At 42.1% G+C, this 23,696-nt stretch overlaps 1 protein-coding gene across 1 annotated transcript in view; it reads right to left on the bottom strand.

The window, feature by feature from the left end:
- The window catches only part of TNFRSF21 (TNF receptor superfamily member 21), an 80,466-nt gene extending 56,778 nt beyond the window's left edge, over positions 1 to 23,688 (bottom strand). Inside the window, exon 1 of the mRNA XM_027772103.1 lies at positions 23,585 to 23,688. Within this exon, the coding sequence (XP_027627904.1) occupies positions 23,585 to 23,680 (96 nt within the window). The 5' untranslated portion in view covers positions 23,681 to 23,688. The remainder of the gene's footprint in view (positions 1 to 23,584) is intronic.
- Positions 23,689 to 23,696: the final 8 nt, after the last annotated feature.

The following is a 23,696-nucleotide window of genomic DNA, read 5'->3' on the forward strand; positions in this document are numbered from 1 at the left end:
AAAAGCAGGCCCTTGGCGTTCTTAATAATATGCTGTGAAGGACAGAGGTGATGCTTTTAGATTCACACTTTGTTTGTTCAGTCTCTAAAGACAACAACTACTAGACATGAACTGCAGCCCCCAAGGAGCCCAGGAAAAAAGTTGGACTCAGCAAGAGACATTTAAATTTCATTTATAGGACGAAGCTTCACCCAGTTTTTAAACTATGTAAGATAGGCTTTTACATTAAGCTTCTAGAATGAAAACTTGAGGAAAAGAATATTATATTTGTGGTACTAAATCCTGAGGTCCTTTTGATAAGAATAGGGCAAAAAGTAAGAATAATAATAATAATCACTTTCCTATGTGAATAGAGACTTGGAGGTTTCTGAAAGTTTTCACTGTTCTCTAAGAAGTCAAGAAAGTTTATGTATCAAAAGAAAAAAATAGTAACTGAGAGAATAAAGCAATATTTTTTCAAAGTAATCAAGAGTCCCTGTCTTCTTTTCCTCACGTTTGAAACAATCCAAGAAGCAATTTCATATCCCCACCTCAAAATTTAACTATTTGAACCAAAAGTATTTCTCATGAAGTCTATTATATCCCAAAGTTGCATCCAGTTAAATCACCACATGAAAACTAATTTTCAGCTTATGAAAATGCCTTCATTTTTTTTCTTTAATCTGATACTCCAAAACAGAATAGTGGTCAATATTCTTGTTAAGAAGCTTAACTTCATATTGGAGTTAAAAATAAATTAAAAATAAATAAATAAATTCTATTATGTGTTCCCTTTTCACTTCTGGCTTTACTTTTTCTTTTATTATTTTTTTTTAATTCCTTGTTCTACAATTTACTAGTTGTGTAACTTTTTTTTTTTTTGGAGAGATTTTCGCTATAGGGTGTGTGCGCTCACCAGACGGACAGAGAGAGACATAGAGACAGAAAGCGAGAAATCACCCCCCAGGGGGGGATGGTCACGCCACAATCCCTTCTCCTCCATTCTCCTCTCGGGAACTTGGGCACGCACGCACACGCGCCCGGCGTGAGTTTTAAGCCACCGGGTCTGGGATGTGAACCGCGGTCGACTACGTGGGAGTCCAGCGACATAGCCATTACGCTAACTGCTGGTTCCCACTAGTTGTGTAATTTTGAATGAATTAATACTTTTTTCTTTTCTTTAAATTTATTTTTTACATTAATTCACTATATATCATTACAGCATACAAAATGAATTTTCCATCCAAAATACACTGTATATTGGCTCAGTCAAGCACATCAACATACATATTATCAACAAATAATTTTCCGTTTCTTATGTCTTGTATATTTTGCTTTTACTTTTTCTTTTCTTGCTTTTTCTATATGTAAAATCATTCCCTGCCATCCTCTTCTGAGCATAGCAGAGGCAGTAGGTAGCATGGTCCTGTGGGGTCTACATACCATTTGTCAAATATCCTAAACTCAAGTTTTCCAACTCTGAAGACCCAACCCAAGAGGTTGCAAAAGTGACTCTTCTCTGTATTTCTTGGAGTTCTTCATTACCTAAAATCTACATGTGAAAGCAATTTTAGATAGCCGCAGTATTCCAGAAGCTTGAAAGATATTTAAGTAACCCAAATGGCAGTTATTACACTGAAATTAAATGAAAGCAGAACCTGAGACCTGCCCAGGGAGCAGTAGTCGAAGTGGAATATCACTCTAATCACTCTAATGTGTTGTGTAATCTAAATCTGCCTCCCTACCTGTGCAGAGGCTGGGCAGTCAGACACACACACACACACACACACACACACACACACACACACCCGGGGATGGCTCTGCAGAACGAGCACAAGGAGCCACCAATAGCATCGCATGTGTGTGTCTGCACGTGGGTTGGAACTTAGGATTTCTATAGTTTGGGGCCAGTGGTTAAGATGGCTGGATTCCACATGGCTGACTGTGTGGTTTGAGTCCTAGACTTGGCAGCTTGAGAAACACTCCAGGTATGCACACAGGCCCCAAATCCCAACAGGATAGAGATGGTGACGAAAGAATTGTGCATGATGATGCCCCATAAGGGTGCTTTCTCACTTTCCCTCTCTCTTTTTCTCTGATTATTTCCAGTGAATGCACATACTCCAGCAAATTAAAAAAAAAAAAAAAGAAGAAGAAGAAGAATTCCTATAGTTTCATGTATCTTCACAAGGTAGTCACTCCTCAATCTAAGGTCAGGGGTGGGACACTGCATCAGCCCCTTGAATACTGCATTACCAGAGGTCTCTCTAGCAGTGTACAAACCCCACCTCCAAACCCCACAGCACCCACACCCTTTCCCAAGCTTTAAGTGGATTTTTCAGTTCTTTCCATTTACAATAACAGAGGAATTTTCTAAAAAAGCCAAGATCAAGGCTGTTTAAACTGTATCATACTGAGTAACCCACTTTAGTTGATGTGCCTCTAAAAATGGATCTTTAAATTACCTCATGCTATAGAAAGCAATTCTAGCTCTTACAAACAGAGCTAACCAACAACAATGCCTTTACAGAATTGCCTGGGATGAATACCAGAAGTGAGATTGGTGCAAAAACTAGACACTAGCAATGCACTGGACAAATACTCTCTAAAGACCTACGATGTGGTGTAAGGCACCGGGCCACAGGCTGAGGATAGAACTTAAGAACACCATTCCTCCCAAAATCCCAAGAGGGAAATGGATTCCAGTGTGGCTATTCCCCCCCCCCAAGGGGGAAGGGGGTACTTCCTCACTTTCTCTGTCTCTCTCTCTCTCCAGCAAGCACATGCACCCTACAGCAAAAAGAAAAGACAAAGACTACACCAATGAAAAACTATGCTAACTGGTTGTTATTGAGGAGTAGAAATTGTGGGTAATTTTAATTTTATTTGCAAGTTATATGTAAGTTACATACATATGTACTTATCAGAGAGAATACTTACTTTCCAGTAACAGATAGCAAGAATCAGGATTTGTGTCTCCATGGCCAGTAACAAAATCACAGTACACACAGAGCTTGAGAGTTAGCAATGTTCTTTTTTATTTTTTTATGAATTTATTTACTTTTATTATTATTATTTTTAATTCAACAGAGAGGGAGTGGGGAGAGTAAGAAAGTAAGCAACCAGGTCAAGGACTCAAAACACAGTTGGCCATGTGGGAGTCCAGCACCTTAACCACCACACCACCTGCCATCCCCAGCAATGTTCTATTTATCCAGGTGATGGTTACATATATGCTGCTCTGTAATTTGTTTTTGTTTTTAAGATATTTTTGCCTTAGGGTACATGTGCTCTGGGGGGAAGAGGGGATACAGAGATAGAGAAAGTGAGAAGGTGAAAAATCATACTTCGGGGGGATGGCCACACCATGTACAATCCTGTCTCCTCCATTTTTCTCCCAGGATCTTGGGCACTCATGCACACATGCCTGGCATGATCCTCAGGCCACTGGGTCCAGGTCTCAAGCCATGGTCGACCATGTAGGAATCCAGCAATGGGACCCCCACCCCATCTGCTGGCTCCTGTAATTATTTGTTAAACTGTACATTTATGTTTGAGGCACTTCTCAGTGTATTAAGAGTCACTAAACTCTCGTCTTTTCTATTGAGAAATAAATAATGCCAAAAATTGAAAACAAACAAAGAATGCTATTCTAGCTAGTTAAAGTTTAAGTTCTAAGGTTGGGACTGGCAAAATGAGTATACCAGTAAGTATTCAATTGGAATTGAGATAACTGCTGAGAACAAATACTGAGACCTGTGGGAAGGGGTTTAATGTGCGCTCTTTAGCTCAGAGGAGTTAAAGAAGTGTTTTAAAGTAACTCTAAAGGATGAAGAAGCAGAAATTAATTCAGGCAAGGAGAAATAGAGAGGGATTATTATGCAAAGAGAACCTCAGAGGAAAAGTATGAAGCAGAAGAAAGCTCAACTCAGGAACTGAGAAGCTTATGGCTCTATCTCAAGATGCATCATGGAGCAATCTGCAGCCTGGAGGTTAAAGGATCCCACATGGCCAACCATGCTTTTTTTTTTTGAGAGGATTTTGCTATAGGGTGTGTGCACTGGCCAGAAAGAGAGAGACAGAGAGACAGAAAGCGAGAAATTAGTCCCCGTGGGGATGGCCACACCGCAATCCCTTCTCCTTCATTCTGCTCTCAGGATCTTGGACACGCACACACACGCACCCGGCATGAGTTTAAGCCACCGGGTCCAGCACTTGAACCGCGGTTGACTACATGGAAGTCCAGCGACACAGCCATTACGTTAATTGCTGGTCCCAACCAACCATGCATTTTGAATCCCAACCTCGGTGACAGAAAAAATAAAAATAAAAAACACCAGGTATATGTGTGCATGCCCCAAATCCCAACAGGGTGGAGAAATGGAGGAAAATGGTACAGTGTCCATGCACCATTGATGAAGGGATGCTTTCTCCTCCCCCCTCTCTCTCTGTTGCGTGTACATTCCTTCCAGCAACTAAAAAGTAGATATATTTTTGAAACCAGCAGATAGCATTGCTGGACTCTCACATAGTCAACCATGGTTCAAGTCCCAGACCCTGTAGCTTAAAACTCATGCCAGGTGTGTGTATGTATGCCCATAATCCTGAGAGGAGAATGGAGGAGAAGGGATTGCATCATGACCATCCCTCCAGGGGATGATTTCTCTCTTTCTGTCTCTCTGTCTCTCTCTGGCAAGCACATGCACCCTATAGCACAAACCTCTCTAAAAAATAGATGTATTTTTAAAGATGTAACTGTGTGGCCACAGTTAACTTTGATGAAGTTCCACATTGTGATCTTAACCCAAAATGTAAGGAAACATCGTTATGAGGGGCTTCAAAGAGTTCATAGAGAAACAGAATTAAAGTACGTGTTTTATTTTGGTGCCAGAAAAATTTGAAATCCATGCATAGTTTTTTCATGATATGCATTTCCACGAAGTTTTCCAAGAATCCTTGTATATTTATACTGGGGATGGGGCAGGGAGAATGGGAGAGACATATTTGTGAACAACAATGTTATCTGGTGGGCCAGCCTGTAGCAGGGTGGTTAAGGTGGCTAGATCCCACATGGCCAACTGCACAGTTCAAGATCCAGACTCAGTGACTTCAAAAATTACACACCGGAGGGTGATTACCACCGGGTCCACACACATGCACATGTATGCCCAAAACCTCAAGAGAAGGAAAAGATGGAGGAGAGGGGATTAGGGTATGACCATTGCCCATGAGAGGTGCTTTCTCACTTTCCTTCTCTCTCTCTCTCTCTGGTGAGTACACACCCCTCTGGCAAAATTTTTAAAAAAGAGAGAGAAAGAGAGCGAGAGAGACAGTAAAAGCCCACTTAGAAGGTGAAAGCGAGCTGGATGCTGGTGGTGATCGGGATTAGAGTGGTAGAAATGAAGACAGGGAGACAAATTTGAGGGTTCTGATCAGCTGGATTTGGTGAGTAATAACCTATGGAGGGAAAAGAGGAAGAAATCAATGATTTTCAAGCAGAACTCAAATAACACAGAACAGCACAGAGCACTGAGGGTTGCCCCCTGGGCTAGGAAGGAGTGAGAGGCAGGCTCCATGCCCCATATCTGTCTAAACACAGTAGCTCTGCTTAACTTACTTGCTAATGGGGCTTCCAAGTAGAAATTCATCTGAAGGAGGCTTTATTCCTAAAACAAGTCTGAAAATCACTGACCTAGAGGGACCTCTAAGAGCTCTTCCAATTTTATAGGTAGCAGCTAGATGTAGTTGTGCTACAAAGCTGGGCTTTTTCCTTGCTGAAACTGCTGAGAGAAAGAGGTGACAATGACTCCTTCTCTTCACAGAGACACAGATGACACCCGAGAAAAGTTACTTTTCTTTCCTTTTTTGGGGGGGGCCTGGGGGGAAGTTTTTGCTATAGGGTGTGTGTGCTTGCCAGAAAGACGGAGACAGAGAGACAGAAAGCGAGAAATCACCCTCCAGGGGGGATGGCCACGTGACAATCCCTTCTCTTCCATTCTCTCGGGATTTTGGGCATGCATGCACACGCCCAGCGTGAGTTTAAGCCACCGGGTCCAGGACATGAACGGTGGTTGACTACATGGGAGTCCAGCAACATAGCCATCACGCCAACTGCTGGTCACAGAGAAAAGTTATTTTTCTAAGTCCTAGTGGTCAATTGAAAACCCTTGATCGGTAACTAGTTTTTCCTACTAGTCTTGTGGCAACCCCCTAGTTTCTAAGAAAAAATGAAAATATTGTAAAAATCTTTCTCAGAGATTATTCTGGAGAGGAAGCAATGGGTAATAGGAATAAGGTGAGCCAAATTCAAAAGCAGTATGTGAGTCCGACCTAATAGTTAAGGAACATACAAACATGTTGTTCCCAGGCTTTTGAGAACCTCTTTCTGTCAGGACAAATGAAATCCCAATACAATTTATCACTTAGAAATTCTCACTCCACTCTCTCCTCCCCATAAATCTACAATACATAAATCTACTATGTATTGTCAGCCCAGGGTGGGTCGGACCTGGAGTAGAAAGAATATTTAGACAAAGATTTAGAGAACAGAATACTTATGTTCTTGTCCAGGCTTTGACAGGAGACCAGGTGGAACTTGTTTTACTCATTCGTAAAATTAGGAGGTTCAACTAGGTTGTGTCCAATTGTAACCTTCTGGGTGTTTGCAATTATTTACGTCAAGTTCCGATGTCTCTGGGAAGCCTTCATAACTATTACTAGACACCCAGATTCCAAGCAGATGAGCAAACTCTCATCATGTTTCCTGTTGCTGTACATCATATTGGTGCCTAATTACATATTGTCTTGTAACATTTGCTAATGGCCTTGTAAGTGTATATACTTATCTTACCATAATGATTATAAGCAGCTCAAGGCCAGGGACAACCATGTTGATTGCACTTCCTCTCTTGCCCAACCACTTCAATAACGAAGAGCACAGAAACAATCAGCAAAGCATGGTTCAAACCAGGGGTCAGCAGACTAAATCCCACATGCCAATTGTTCTTATAAGAAAGCTTACTGGAATCCAGACACTCACATAGGTATTGTCTATGGCTATTTTCATGCTAAAATGGAAGAGTTGGGATAACTGCAACAGAGCCTGTGTGGCCTCCAAACTTGAAATATTTACTCTCTGGCCCTTTACAGAAAGTCTGCCAACACTTGCACTGAGTGGTCAAAGAACATGTCAAGAAATACAGAGATGATGGGACCAGCAGTTAGCTTAATGGCTATGTCGCTGCACTACCATGTAGTCGACTGCAGTTCGATTCCCGGACCCAGTGGCTTAAACTCATGCCGAGTGTGTGTGCATGTGTGCCCAAGATCCCTAGAGGAGAACGGAGGAGAAGAGATTGCGGCGTGGCCATCCCCCTTGGGGGGTGATTTCTCATTTTCTGTCTTTCTGTCTCTCTGTCTCTCTCTTTCTGGAGAGCGCACATGCCCTATAGCAAACACCGCTCCAAAAAAAAAGAAAGAAAGAAAGAAAGAAAGAAAGAAAGAAAGAAAGAAAGAAAGAAAGAAAGAAAGAAAGAAAGAAGGAAAGAAAGAAAGAAATACAGAGATGAGATGTTCACTCACAGGATCTCTCGGAAGTCCTCTGAGGGTCTAGCAATGAGTGCTGTGTTCTTGGCTCATTTTTTTTCCTTGTAATTGCCAGAGAGTGAGAGAGAAAAGATGGAAGCGCCTCCCCCCACCCCACCCCATGGGGTCATGCCGCAATCCCTTATCCTGATTTCTCCATCCTGTCGGAATTATGTGCATGCATGCACACACATTCGGCATGTCTCTCAAGCTGCTCGGGCCAAGAATCAAGCTGTGACCAACCTGCCTCCCTTAACCACAAGGCTACAGGGCTAGGCTTACCTTTCCTGACACGCCGTCTTGCTCAAACACCAAATCTGACCCTTTCACCCCCTGTTTAAAACTATCGATTAGGAGCTAAATGGTAGCACAATGGAAAAATGAATCACTCTGTGAGACCGACCTGTAGAGAAGGATCAGGGTTCCAGACCAGAGACCACACTGAGTATACCAGGCACATGCATTACTAAGGTGCAAACCTTGCTGAAGATGGGGGATGGACTATGCTTAGAGATGCTCTTAGAGATGCTTCTCTCTCTCTCTTTCTCTCTCTCTCTCTCTCTCTCTCTCTGTCTCTCTTCCCCCATGATGGAAGAAACAATAATAAACAAACTTAAAACACAGACTAAAACCAAAATTCTCAATCACTTCACACATGACTTAGAGTGAAAAGAGAAATCTTTAACAGAGATAGGACCTCCTCTGAAATGCCATTCCTGTCTTCCCCTCTCATTTCTCTCTTTTCCTATGTGACTGCCATAATTGTGGTCTTACACCTGTTTCTGTTTAGCGTGTCCTCTGTCTGGACCATGAACAAGGATCAGGTCTATCTTACGTACTGATGCTATCTAAGCCCTCAAGGGCACCCGATTCATTACTTGATGCTTGTTGACTGAATGAAGAAATAAATTTGCAGGCCATAAATAACCAGAAGCAGCAAATTAAAGGGTGGTGATAGTGGACGTTGCTGAAGACGAGTATGCATATAAAAACATATGTGAGCAAACCAAAGCCTCCATACGTGGCCAACAATAACTGAAGAGCTAAAGCAGTCTGGTAGCTTCCTAAGGTCAAATACTTCCTTTCACCTGCAAAGACCCTGAGAATATCACCCTTTTTTAACAGAACCATGGGAGTTAAGCCTAGAAGAATTAAGCGCTGCTGAAGATGGAAAGTAAATGTATTGAAGAGCAAAGCATTACCCCTCATTTTTTAAAAAAAATGATTTCACTGACATGGCATTAAGAATTATAAGCAATATAATGAGATTATTTTCCAGAAGTTATCTTTGCTCCATCCTAGTTTAAACTTTAGTTATATGGAAAGTTCCATTTATCCAAGACACTTATTTCACCAAAAAGAATGGATAAATGAGGCAATATCAATATACCATCCCAAGCTGGACATGGTAAAGGAGATTATAAATACTTGCTCAATAATTAAAAAGAAAAACCTGGAACAAAGCACATTTCGAGGCCAGCTGCAGTGGTGAACAGTAATGCAACACTCTGTGACACTGAGATCATATGAGAAGGTCCAAGGTTCATGTCCCAAGATCTCCCCATACCCACTGGGCATGCATGTGTGTGCCAGTGATCCTGGCTGGCCGAGGCCAGGGGCTGGATCATGGTAAGAAGATCATAGTGGGGGTGTCTGTACATCTGTCTCTCACTCTCTATTTGTCTCCCTCTCCCTTGGAAGAAATAAATGAAAAGTTTTAGGAAAAAGAAGTTCAACGAGAGACGAAGTAGTACTAAAATGAACAACCAACTGTAAAAGCTTCCAGTCTCAGTGATCACCCTGCTGACCCACATCACACCTGGCCCGTTGTCATTTCTGTCCTGGGGCACAGAGCCGAACCTGACTGAAGACCAGAGGGCCCAGATGTGCCAGCATGTCAGAATGTTGATGCTTGTTTACTCCTTAACAATTCTCATCCTGGATCTCATCCTTCAAACAAACACAAAACTCCTCGCCGCCTACAATTACAATACATTTATGTCATTCCTGTTCCCTAGCAAATTCTAATAACTTTTTAACGGAAAAATGAGCAAACACAAGCTTGTGATTAACTTTTGCCTATCTGTAAAGGACAAGTAGGAGATTAACTATGAGTTTGCTGTACAATTGTTTGAGACTGCATTAAACTAGCATTTTTAAAAGGAAATTCAGTTACTGGGGAGACTGTAAGGCAACCAAGTTAGTTCTGAGATGGTGATTGGAGATACACTAACAGACGACCAAAATGCAAAAGCCAGGCAGAGATAGGCACTTCAGAATTTCTGCCCACTTTATTTATTTTTTAAAGAATTATTTATTTTTAATTTTCACAATTTATTCATTCATTTATTTTAATTTGACCAGAGAAAGGTACAGGGAGAGAGAGAGAGAGAGAGAGTGAGAAAGCAACCCACCAGGTTTGGGACTCTAACTGTGCTCAGCCATGTGGGAGTGTCCAGTGCCACGCCACCTGCCGGCCCCTCTGACCACTTTATATGCAGTAGTGACCTGCTTTTATTTTTAGATTTTTGCCATGGGGCATGTGCACTTGCCAGAGAAGAACAGAGAAAGAGACACAGAGAGAAAGAGAGTGAGAAATCATCCCCCCGCCCCAGGGAGGATGGCCATACCACAATCCCTTTTCCTCCATTCTCCTCTTGGGGATCTTGGGCATGCATGCACATGCACCCAGCATGAGTTTAAGCCACCAGGTCCGGGACTCGAACCGCGATCAACTACATGGGAGTCCAGTGACATAGCCATTATGGCAACTGCTTGTCCCTGACCACTTTGTTTTGAGCATCACATTAAATTTATAACATCAAAAACACTAGCTATATGGAACTCTCTAGATTTGAAGAGAGAAAAAGAATGCACACAGAGGAAAGCTTCAAGGATAACCTTCCACAAATTACAGACAGAATTGTTTCCAATTATGGAGAATTAATTTGGTCAACTGCTGCATTGCCTACTATCTTCACATGAAAAAAATGTCTTCTGTTGCTAGGGTGAAAGCGGGAACAGTTTAAGCTGGCAAATATGGAGAATGCCAAGGCTAGAATGTGCTGACTATAGAACTAGACAAAGACAAGCTCAGGGGACACTGGGAAAGAGAAAAGCCAGGCAAGACTTAACCCAGATGCTGCTTTCCCCAGAACCTGCAAAGCAGAAGAGTGTGTGCGCTCTCAGCGTTCAGTCCTTGGACTACACAACCTTGTCTCCCTCCATCACACAGCTGTTTCTAAGACCCCCCCACACACACACACACACACCTACAAGCAGAAACCAAGAGCAGGCCGCCCATTTATTTACTCACTAAGTAGCAAGCAAATCGGCCTTTGATGCAAGACAGGAGGATAGGTATAGGAAGAATGCTACTCTGTGCTGAGGATTTAGAGAAAAGCATACAAAGCAATGGAAAACCAGAGATTCCAGCCAGCACAATAACTCCAGCACGGAAGTATAAGCAAAATCTACTTTAGCCTGAAGTATGCCAAACAGTCCCTGTTCTACCAAGCACTAGTGGATGTGATATACTGATAGAATAATAAATACGTATTTGGTTTCTGTCCCTGGTTCTATTGTATGCTAATGAGATCACCAAAGACTGGGGGCCCCTAGACTGTTTCATGATGGGGCCTGGCCACCAGAAAGACCAAAGTATGATTAGAAGACTGAGCTGTTTAGCCCATTCTCCACTTTCTAGGCGGGGAGAGGGGCTGAAGGTTGCATTGATCACCACTGCCCAGCGATGTACTCAGTCATGCCTATATAATGGTACTATGTCTACATAATGAAACCCAAAAGGGCAGGGTTCAGAGAGCTTCCAGATAGCTGGACATGTGGAGGTTACTGAAGGGTGGTATGCCCCGAGAGGGCATGGAGACCTCACTCCCCTTCCCACTTGCTTACTCTGTACATTCTACCATTTATATCCAATCAAATTAGAGGGACATGCAGCTGGTGACCGTAGGAGAATATGGTGTCAGAAGTGTGTTGAGTGGTGTGTAAGAGTAGGAAAAATGCTTTAGGCTTTTTCCGTCCTCAATGCTGGGTGGCCTTTGTAAGTGTCTTGACTTCGGTGTCTCTGTTTCCTCATTAGTATAATGCAGATAACAGTAACACTTACTCTTCGAAGATTGTTTTGAGAACTGTTAATACAGATAAAGCAAGTAAAATAAGCCGACCACATAGTAAAGTGCTCCAAAAATGTTAGTTATTTTAATTATCACTCTGGTCAACTTACCAGTTTGCTATATTTTAGCATCATTCCCTTAGGATTAAACAATCTCTTAAAACACCCCAATTAATATGCAAGTATCTGATTCCTAAGAAGTATATAAAAAAAACTCAGATTTTAATTCTAAAACACATCTTCCTGAACTTAGAGCATACAAGACAAAAAACACAGACTGCACAGTAAAACGAAAAGGGAACCAAGAGTCAACTGGCATTTCCAAAACAGATTTAAAATATAAACTTAGAACATAACAAATGAAAAAACATTTTCTAGAAAGGAGAGGAGAAGGGACAGGTTTTACTATTAATAAGTAAATGTTAGACAACTGGAGCAGAATCTAAGTAAGCACTTTCCACAGTGAATTTCCCTTTCCTAAGTCCCATAAAATGTTAAAAAATCTATGGTCTTAAAAAAAAAAAAAAAAAACAGTGAGCAAACTCTAACACCTGCCTGTTTTTGTAGAGCCCACAAGCTAAGAATGCCTTTTACATTTTAAATAGTTGGAAAAAAAATCAAAAGAATACTATTTTGTGACATATGAAAATGACATGCAATTCAAATTTTTAAGGGCTCACAAATAAAGTTTTATTGGAACACAGCCAAGCCCATTCTTTTAGGTTGAGCCTAGGCTGTTTTTGCCATGTGAAGGCAGAGTTGAGTAGTTACCACCAAAACCACATGACCCACACAACTGAAAATACTCCTTGGCTGTTTACAAATTAAGTTTACTAACTGCTGGTCTGGAAGTTTAGGAAATGCTTCTGATTATAACCTTCTCTTGGAAAGGCACAATTAGTATTAATTTGCTGATGGCTCTGTCAGGGCCTGCAAGATAGCTGCTAGAAATGGTGACTTGGTTGAACTCAACACTTCCCAAACACATTTGACCATACATTGTTTACTCGATGTGTGTGAACATCCTGTAGAACACACAGATGTAGTGCCTAACAAAATCCAACACAGAAGTCCAGAAACGTCAGCAAATCTAACATAGTAAGATCAATTATGAAACTTAAAACTATCAAGATAGTTTGTTTATCCTAACTATAGAGATTAATCTCTTAACTATTAAGACAAGATGAACAATGGGTCAGCTGGTGGCACAGTAGTAAGACTGTAACATGCTCTGCCATGCTGGGCCCACAGAGCAAAGTGTCAGGTCTCCCCAAGGTCTCCCTGTACTCTCTCAGAACACATGCTTGTAACATGATCCAGGCCGACTGAGGCTGGGGCTGGTCTGCAGTGTGATTCTGATGTAATGCTAGTCTGTCTCTCTCTCTCTCTCTCTCTCTCACTCTCACAGAAGAAATAAGCAAACGAACAAAAAAATGAACAAGAAAATATTCTTGGCTACAAAAAAGAAAATGGGTTTAAAATATAAACCTATATGTTTGTGTTATTAACTATAATAATGTTAAAAAGCAGAATGTAAAAATGTATGTCATACATAGCTAACAAAAAGCTTATAACCTTGTACGTGAATGTAGTTAACATAATTTCTACTCAATAGTTAAGACATAGGACTACATGAGTAATTAAGATAATCATCATATGAATAAATTTATGAAATCTCTAGCAACTAGTGGAATGCAAATTGGCACAACCAAAGACCCTTACATATCTATGCTACAGCAGTATAAGCAAATTAAAATGATGAATTCCAATGCTGGCAGCCTTGTGGGGTAAAAGGCACATTTTATACGCGGCTAGTGGCACTCTTAATTAATTCAGTATTCCTGAAGACATTCTGGCAATAAGCAACAAAAGCCATAAAATTATTCATTCACTTCCTTTGACCCAGCAGTTCCACTTTGGGGACTACACCTTGGGGAAACAACCTAAAAGGAAAAAGAGTGGTTTGTACAGCGAAGACTCCACTAGCGCTGCTTGCAGTGGAAAAAATAGATAGAACCATCCAAGTGTCCATCAAGTAGAACGGGTCAACACAACGACAACTGGGGGGATAGAGCTACTGCAAATTGCTAGGCCTAAGTTCTGGTCTGAACTGACGTGAATCAAAAGCATCTCACATCTACTCAATACATACCCACACTTCAGGTCTCTCAGATCCCACTTGCACCTCTCCCAGCCTTCCCTTTCACAGTAATCAGATCGCCAGAGACTTCTTAATTTAGGAAGCAAAGAGTCAGTCTTGATCGCTGCTATTTTTCCACATCTCCTGCACCTTCCTACCTTGGCCATCCATAAACTCTCACCACACTCTCTATTTATTGAATAATCATCCCCATTTTCACTGCCACAACTCCAGTATGATCACCTCTTCCCTGAACTATTGTGAAACATTCCAACTGGCCTCCTGCTTGCATAGTTCCTCTCTCTAGTCCATTCTCCACAGCCAGAGTGATCTTTTAAACAATTTAAATTCAAGCCAAAATATTAACCGTCTCGTACTCACTTCATCTGGCCCCTGCCCACCTCTCTGACCTTAATTCAAGCTTCCACTGCCCCCAACCAATGAGCACCTACTAAAATGATCTTCCTTCTAATATCAGAACATGTAGATTTATTCTATATACTGTCCCTGCCTACATGTGTACTCTTCTTTCTGCTCTTTGAATAACTAGTTCTTATTAAACACTGCCCCTTCTGTAAACCCCAAGAGAAACAGAAGCCATGAATAGCTGTTTATTATCTTATACTCAGAGGCTGACAGCACCTGATGTTGAATAGATGCCCATAAATGTAATTAAATAAATCAAAAATAGAAATATAGGGCCAGCAGGTGGTGGTGTGGTTAAGGTGCTGGACTCCCAAATGGCCAACCACAATTCAAGTCCCAGAACCTGCCACTTCAAACTTGAAACTCATGCTAGGTGTGTGTGTGCATGCATACTCAAAATCCCGAGAGGAAAATGGAGGAGAAGGGATTGCAGTGAGACAATCCCTCCACCCCCCCGAAAGGAGGGATGATTTCTCAGTTTCCTCCTTTCTTTCTCTGTCTCTCTCTGGTGAGTGCGGGCACCCTATACACACACACACACACACACACACACATACATATACATATTCACATACACACATATGTACACATCTATGATCACAAAAAGTAACTACACAATGAAATGTGGAACACAATCAAGTACATGCACATTTGTTTTAACTACACATGCATACCATCAAAGAGGATTGAATTAGGAAGATATAGAGAATTCCAAATCTTCTAGGTTCTGCTAGTCTGACAACTTGCTTAAGTTTAATGTTCTTTCTTAATAACTCAACTACCCTCAAGTTGTAGTTCAAAGTACTGAGACGTAGCTCTAACTTATTTAGAACGAACAGTTAGTTTAAAGCAAGAGCCTTCTGGAATTCATTCAACAATCATTTATTGCTTAACTACTATGTGTCAGGGCATTGAGCCAAAAACACAAAGATGAATAGCACATTGTCTGTTGTCTCTGAGAAGCTGAAATGGAATAACAACATTGGCCCTGAACAAACACACACAAACGGTCCATTTTGTTATTTTTCTGGACCAGGTATGTAAGATTTAACTGCAAGAGGAGAGGGTATCAAGGTTTTTTGTTTGTTTCTTTGTTTTGGCTTTGTTTTTACATAAAGGAAGGGCAAGAGTTAAATAATAACCAGTTAATTATTTGGAAATGTGTCAGAATTTTTCTTTGAATCTCCTCCTGCCCCTTCCTTCCCATCTATCCTAATCCTGGTTATGCAGCCCTGACTGTACCAAGAATGAAATCAGTTAATAGTCTTATCTCAAAGGTTCTTTCCAATACCAGAATTCCAACTTCTTTTCTAAGACCAAAGATTAAAAAATTTCCTCTCGCCCTTTGCCTTTCTATAGTCTACTCAGTCTCCAATCTATGGAGAAATATGCTTAAAAGCTTGCTTAAGAGAGTGCTATCCATGAGTGTCATAAACTACACACAAACACATCGCCTACAGGGCCACTCAAGTCATGGAGGTAAACCAGTTTCTAGGAGACCTGCAATGAAAAGTGAACAGAAAGCATACAAACAACAGATGGCACAAGCCCATGTATTTACCCTATACAAACAAACTGGCAGTGAAGAAAACCCTAAAAGGCCTTCAAGTTGTCAGGATAAGGGAGCTGAAACGACATTGCTAAGCAGAACCCATGTCACAGTGTTACTCACTAAGCAAATATTTTTTAAAATGACCCAAGTAGCAAGAAAGCAAAGCAGCCATTCCCTATTTATAACATTTCAATTTGCCAGAGTATCTTTCCATCCTACCCATGGCACCATTGCCCGTCAGCGTCACACCATAGGAAAAAGCTTGCCAGTGGTTCCACGCCTTCCCCTTTCAGTCACACACAGACCACTCCTACTTTCTTTTCTTTTCTTTCTTTCTTTTTTTTTTTTCTGTTTCAAATTCTTTATTTATACATTATGGTTGTACAATTGAGGCTGGTTAAATGCAACTGGTTTTCAAAATCTCTGAATATTTTCTAGATTACTACATGCAAGTGACCATGAAAATATTTGGCATTTTGAAACCACTCCTACTTTCTAACCAGTAGTTTTGGCTAAACTTGCAACACTATCATGGAGCAAAACTGCTCATCAGAAGGACAGAGAATGTTCACCCCTCAGATAAAATCATTCCCTTTACAGAAAACAAAATTCTGGCATATTTAGGGAACCTGTTCCCTACTCACAGCTTGGCAGAAAGAACACTACACACAAACCCACAATGACCTAGATTTGAATCCTCTGCCCAGCAGTTACCAACTACATGCCCATAAATACTCTCAACCTTATTTCTTTTTTTTTTTTTTTTGGAGAGATTTTCACTGTAGGGCGCGTGCGCTCGCCAGACAGACAGAGAGAGACATAGAGACAGAAAGCGAGAAATCACCCTCCAGGGGGGATGGTCACGCCGCAATCCCTTCTCCTCCATTCTCCTCTCGGGATCTTGGGCACACACGCACACGCGCCCGACGTGAGTTTTAAGCCACCGGGTCCAGGACACGAACTGCGGTCGACTATGTGGGAGTCCAGCGACATAGCCATTACGCTAACTGCTGGTTCCCCTCAACCTTATTTCTTTATCAGTAAAATGAGGCTAATGCTACTACCTTGTGGGTTTGTTAAGATTTACTGAGTGACCAGCAGGTGGCATAATGGTTAAGGCGCTGGATATTCCCACAGAGCTGAGCATGGTTCAAGTACCAGACCTGGTGGCTTGCTTTCCCACATTCTGTGTGTGTGTGTGTGTGTGTGTGTATCTGGTCAAATTAAAATAAATCTTTTTAAAAAAAAGATTTACTGAAATTATTTATATACAACAGAGTATCAATGGTAAGTACTCAGTAAGTAGAGAATAGTGATATTATTATCAATGATTAATATTAACAACCACTTTCTTATTCAACTCTGAGCTCTCAGTGCTAAAGCCCTATTGAATTCACAGTTGCTCTCATTTGATTCCAAGACTCACTAGATTCACTTATCTCCTCTCTCTTAAATCCATTAAGCTCATGTTCCCTCTCCCAAAACAGATGGATTTGCAAATGGCGCCAAGCAACAGATCCACCAAGCAGTTCTGGCTGCAGGGGAGCAAATGGAAAATTATATAAATATTAGATAATGAGCCTTGCTATGACTTAGCTTACTAAGCATCCCTCTCTTGTTGGTTTTATTTCTTTTTCAGTTTAAAACAAAGTCTTAGTCACAATTTTCAAATATTCTAGAGACAGATGCTATAGCACACCCACCCACATCTCGCCCAGCCCCACACCTGCCTGAGACCCCTCTGAGCACAAGTTTTTCACTACTGCAAACCTTGCCATCTCCAAAGCCAGGGCACTGTCAAGATAATATTCCAGTTTCCCCACAAGAGCAGTAGAATCACCATTGCTTTGAATCAAGAGCCTAAGTATCAGTGAGTCCCACATCTCTACAGCCCTAAGTCCTGCCTATACTTGCCAGCATCTTTCAGGTTCCTCCCGGGTTATAACTTCTGCCCAGCCTCCTCTCCTCTTGGATTTAAACTGGAAATAGGAGGTAGTAGGAAAGCCAGGTGGTCGCATAGAAGCCAATTTAGGATTCCTGTTTATTTTTTGGTATTTGACAAATGCAAACACTGGGACAAGGCCAATATTTATTATGATCGCTCACCCCTGCTCCTAAAGAATCAAAGCTCAGCAGCTGCCACTGGAGCAGCAACAAAGCTCAGCCTCCTGCTAATGCTAAAGAGGGATTCAGCGTTGGGAACCAAGCTGACTCCTATTTTGGCTTCAGTTGTCATTTTATCAAAAGACTATCGGCAGCTAAAGGTCCAGACTAAGTCTGCTCCAAATAATCCCTGGACACATGCCCAAAGCTATGGGATAACTTGGGATCCTCTTGTCATAGAAGAGAAGCACCTGAGTTTGCCAGGAAGTTGGTGGTGACTTGGCATCACTGGAATATGCTAGGCCTGCTTGGGGGAAGACAGCCAGCAGAGTACTATTGCTTACTGGAAAACAGGCATTGCACTTCACACAAGAAAAAGTCACTCAATTCGTACCGGTCCCTGAATAGCTTGATGATGCATCTGATGGTTTCCTATCACCAAACCAAAAATAAAATAAAATAAAATAAAATAAAATAAAATAAAATAAAATAAAAAATAATAATAAAGTTTATTTAAGCCAATTATAGTTTACATGTTTTATAAAGGGCTGGCTGAGCACAAATCAACTTGCAACTTGCCTATAACGCTTCCAAACAGTCTTTATCTTTCAGCTTGTGGATGATGTTACATGCAAAGTTAAAGTACAATGTCTCAGCATTTAGATTTTCAATATAGCAAGTATACTACCTGCCAGAGCCCACCCAGAATCCCACACGACTTGCTACTGTCCAATAAAAAACAACCTGGAGAAGGAGACGGTCTGCAAACTGTCCTGGAAAATGTGACACTATGCATGCCACATCCAGATTGACAGACTGTCCAAATTTAGCTACACCGAAATATGTAGTATGGGCAGGTCGTGAATCTATGCCTAGTTAGTCTTGCTTTCTCTCAACTTAAGGTAGTATAAATCTTATTACAAGAAATTTTGTTCTTCTTATTGATTTGGTTTGCATGTGTAGTGTTTAACACTGGAGATTTGGGTATTTGTTTGTGCTGGATCCAAGGAAGATTCAAACACGCCTTTAGAAACAATTCAGTTAAGAAGTTTGAGCTCATTCTATACATTTTGGCTGGTGAGGTAACTCAGAAGGTAAGTCGGGAACCCTACATTCCAGTACAGGTTCTGTGTTCCCCATTCCACTGAGCATAAGTCACTTTCCCTATGAGGTTAATGTATGTTGCTCTGACTTAGAAATAATTTTTTCTCTGACTTTGAGGTATTTTAAAGATTGTAATCACATTTTACATATTGCTCTGAGTGCATAACATTTATCTACTGATTCCACATGAGCAAGTGAAACCCGTCCAGTAGTACAGATGTCCATGTACATGGTATATATCACATAAACTGTGACAAGTCTGAATCCCAGGTCATCCCTGTGTTCCCACTGCCTTGGATGGTGCCTCAGAGAGGGTGCTCAGTGTAGGTTTGTTTGTTAACGTGAAAAAGTAAATCACTTACTTTTACAGTAATAGACTGTTTCTATCCTCTCAACCAGGAAATATAGGGTGTGAAATTATTGGGTCATTAGAAAAGTCATGACACATTTTTGCATAGAAAAATATGAAAAACTATGTCATGACTTTTCTGATGACTTAATAGTAGAGTTGTATATTCTCTTACTACTTTCACATTCTGTGAATATAGAGTTAAGGTATATAGGAAGGAGAAATGGTTTGAATACAGAATCCATTCTAATTGATAGTTCTACTTGAACTTAACACTGAATCTTGACATGATTTAAAAATTGAGCCAACACCAGACCATTCCACGCCTGCCTGGTCAAATAGTCCAAGACAAATTCCAATTTTTTTCATAATTAACTTTGATAAACAAGGGTCAGGAAGTAAAACTAAGTAATATGGTCCAGTCCCAATGACAGTGACAAATACTAATTAATACTTGGTACTTTCTAGGCAAATAAATATCAATAGCTAGACAGGCTATATATAGCAAATAGTTATTTGGAATTCATGATTCACACAGAATGGTCGTTTCCAAAACTTCAGACCTAACTTCTTTATCACTTATGGCTCTTTTCTCTTTGTACTGCCCCCACTGTCAATATTTTATCTGTGCAGTCAAAGCAAACTCTCTGAGGGCAAGAGGTCTCTCTGACTTGTAGTGTCAGTGGGCAAGCTCTTCTAGGGCATTCCTTAACATGGCACAAACCTACAGGCTTCGTTTATCTTGTCTGAAAACTTTTGGACTATGTTTTATTTTCTAATATCAGACAGACACCTCAACTCATCAGAAACAGATGTGCAGGTGGCATGAACAAACACTTCCTTCCCAAGGCACTTATATAATTTCATTCCTGTTCTCCAACAAATCAAACCACCATCTCAACTTTCCCCTGGTGAACCTTTTCTGCTGTTATATTTTATTTTCAGGCAATTTGGAGTTGTGAAACATGCAGTATGGTACAAGGTAAGGGAAATCAGAAGCTGAGAAGTCTGGTAGTCTTGAGTTCCAGCCCAGTCCCATCCCCTACAAGCTATGTGGTGTAGAACACACTAGTAAAGTTCTTGGATCCTTCACTTTCTCATCTGTAAAATGGAGATAATACTACCTGCTTCATAGAGGTGCTGGGAAAAAATGGGACACTGTATATAAAGTACCCTGCACATAGTATTCAGTCTCTCTATATACATACATACGAATAGGTAGACAGATACACAATCTCTTTCTCTATATTTTAAGTTATATTATATATATATATATATTTGTATTTTTTAAATTTTGCCAGAGTACATATGAGCTCACTAGAGAGAAACAGAGAGAGAAGGAAGTAAGAAAGCACCTTCTATGTGGAATGGTCACGCCCCAATCCTTTTTCCTCCATCTCTTCTTCCTTTTAGGATTTTGGGCATGTACGCACATGCACCCGGCATGTTTCTAAGCTGCTGGGTCTAGCACTCAAACTATGAGGTGGGCCTTGTAAGATCCAACTGCCTTAATCACCATACCACAGCCTGGCCCTATATGTGTATTTTTTTAAAAAGCATATAGTAAAAGTAAGCTCTCTTTCATGTAGTTAAACTGCCATGACACAAAATGACAATAACAAATACTGTCACACACAAAAGGAGCTATTTCAGCCTAACCACAGTAGCGCAGTGAGAGCACAATGCTCTGCAATGCTGGAGGCCGTAGGGAATATTGCGCTCTTCCTTAGGCAACCCGTACTTGCCTGGCGTGTACACAGGTGCCCGTGATCCTGGCTGGTTACAAAAGACTGTGGGTAGGGAGCGATGGGGGATTCATGCTGTGATACCCTGTTACGTTTTTTTAAAAAAAGATATTCGAAAGAAGCAGGGTAACTGCAAGTCACAATAAACAGCACATTTTACTGGGATTACTTTTTTTTTTCATCTTTCTAGAATATGCACATATCACTGGCCTCCCTACCTATCCAAGCAGCCTTCTGAGCACCCTGCCAGGTTTACCCGGCTCCAGTACCTGGTGTCTGTCATCTGATATGGCCAAGAATCTTAGTGTGACAACTACACCTTAGCCCACATCTTCAGATCATTGTTTTACACATTAACAATGCCTGAGGACTGGAGCATGTCGACCGGACGTGGGAAAGACAAGACACTTCCTTGCACCTGGGACGGGGGTTGTAACATCAGCCCTGATGATCCTTGGCGCACTGTCTCAGTCACCCTTCAGGATATGTTGTCATCCCAATGCTATTACATGGATTTAACTGAAGGTTCTTTTTTAGCAGAAAAGTAATGAAGGAACCTGTTTTGGTTATCACCTTGAGATTGCTTCTGAGCCCCATTACAAACCTCATTTTTCTTAATAACCCAACCTCACGTTCTCATATCTTCATTTGCAAATCTAGTAACCAATTTTTAGGTAAGCAGAGTTTGATGGTTTAAGAAGAGAACTAACCTTTTTAGCTAGTTAAAGCAACTTTCCCTTGTAGACATTGAGACTTTCCATTAAGCACCTATCTCATGTTAACAAGTGAAACAAATGGAAGATTGCACCATGGCCTAAGTCTGGGAGTGGACATGATGAGGAGTATAATAATCAAATGTGTTGGGAGCACCTGACAAACAGGCGGTGGGTTAGAGGAATGGATCTAAGGTGATGAAGAAGGAAACTCGAACACACCTAAGTGTACCGATACTGCAATCGGTGTTCCCGTGGACTCAGACAATTTCTCTCTATGCCAAAACTGTCAGGCCAGGTTCACTGCCCCAAGAGCCTCCCCTACCCTTACCATCTCACACACTTGTTCAAAGAATACAAACCTCGACTTTGCCATTGCTATAAATGGGTAGAAAAGAGTCTCTAAAGGAAGACTGGGACTTGTCTCATTATAAATGCTAACAGTAACAAACTTTTCTTTAGTTTCTCACTTCCCCTTAAAACACACACACAAAAGGAACCAGAGTGTCTGTAGGATGAATTCTCTGGCCATAGCAACTGCCATGGCCTGGGATCTAAGCAGATCTTGGCTGGCCAGGCATTAAGTCCTTTGGGGAAGGAGACAGCAAGCCTGCCTTTCCGCCTTTCCCTTACACAGCCCTGCCATGAAAACAAGCTCTTTCTTGTTTTTTGTTTTTGCTTGGTTTTTAGTTAAGAACCTCCATCCTCCCTGCAGCGATAAAAGGTAGGCATGGGAAGCTGATGGTCGCTCAATGATTTTGATCTCAAATTTTCTCCACCTAGCTCTCCCCCTCGCCCCGATATTTGGAAATAAGGGGAAGATATTTGGGGGAAATTGAGAAGTTTTGGATCCTAGGTGGTCTCAGGCTTTGCCCAGATGAGAGATGGTGAGCTTTGTATAGATCACGCCCCAGATGTGGGTGCAGCTCGGGTGCCCACGATGCCTGCACCACTGCTAGCCACAGGTAAAGGAGGGGCAGGAAAAACTGGAGAAAATTCATCTTTCTTTATATGGATCTTTCCCCCCTTCCCCCACTCAAGTGCCAGCGCGCTGGCTGGTTGGCAGACGGCGCTCTGGAAGCGCTTGAGAGTAGGTCTAAAGGTTTTTTTGTTTTTTGTTTTTCCCCCTGGCGTGCAGAAACTGGGACCCACCCGAGCCAAGCAGGGCGAGGGCTAGTGAAGGGCTGGAGGAGGGGGCGACCCGGCACGCACCGCGCGGAAGCACGGGAGGTCTCCGGTGTCCGGCGCGCACCGGTACCTCGCTCACTGCGGTAGCATCCCGACATGACACTGCGGCTGCAACAAAGCGGCGACCGCGGCGAGCCTTTGACGCCCTAAGCCGCAGCCCGGGCTCCACTTCCAAGTGCTAGGGACAGCGGCTGACTGGGTTGCGGATGGGACTGGGGGTGTGGGTATGGGTGTGGGTGCAGGGGCTGCAAGGTAGGCCGAGTAGGGGAAAAAGCCCTGAAATGCGCAGGAAGCCGGGCGGCCACCTCTAGCGCCTCCTCCAGCACAGACAGACTGCAAGAAAAACAATTCGCCTTCATTCCCCAACCCTGCCGGAACCCTAAGACTTCCCGCTAACAACCCGGCTGGAACCTCCAGTGTGCTGTCTTCCTTTGCACACCTCCCCCAAGCCCAGCCGGCCCGGCCTCGCGTCTCCCGCAGCCCCAGCCAGGGACCCGCCCCGCTCCAGGAGAGCAGCTTCTTCAGCTCCAGCGTGGCCGCCACCCGGGTTCCCTCTGAGCGCTCACCAGGAGAAAGGCGCCCGCGATCATCGTGGCACCGGCTCGGCGGGCGATGCTGCTGCAGGAGGCAAAGGTGGTTCTGCTGCTCGCGGAGGGCCCCATGGCTTGACCCGCCGCC

This window comes from Tupaia chinensis, unplaced genomic scaffold, assembly GCF_000334495.1.
Source record: "Tupaia chinensis unplaced genomic scaffold, TupChi_1.0 Scaffold000252_1, whole genome shotgun sequence".
NCBI classification, from domain to species: Eukaryota; Metazoa; Chordata; class Mammalia; order Scandentia; family Tupaiidae; genus Tupaia; species Tupaia belangeri.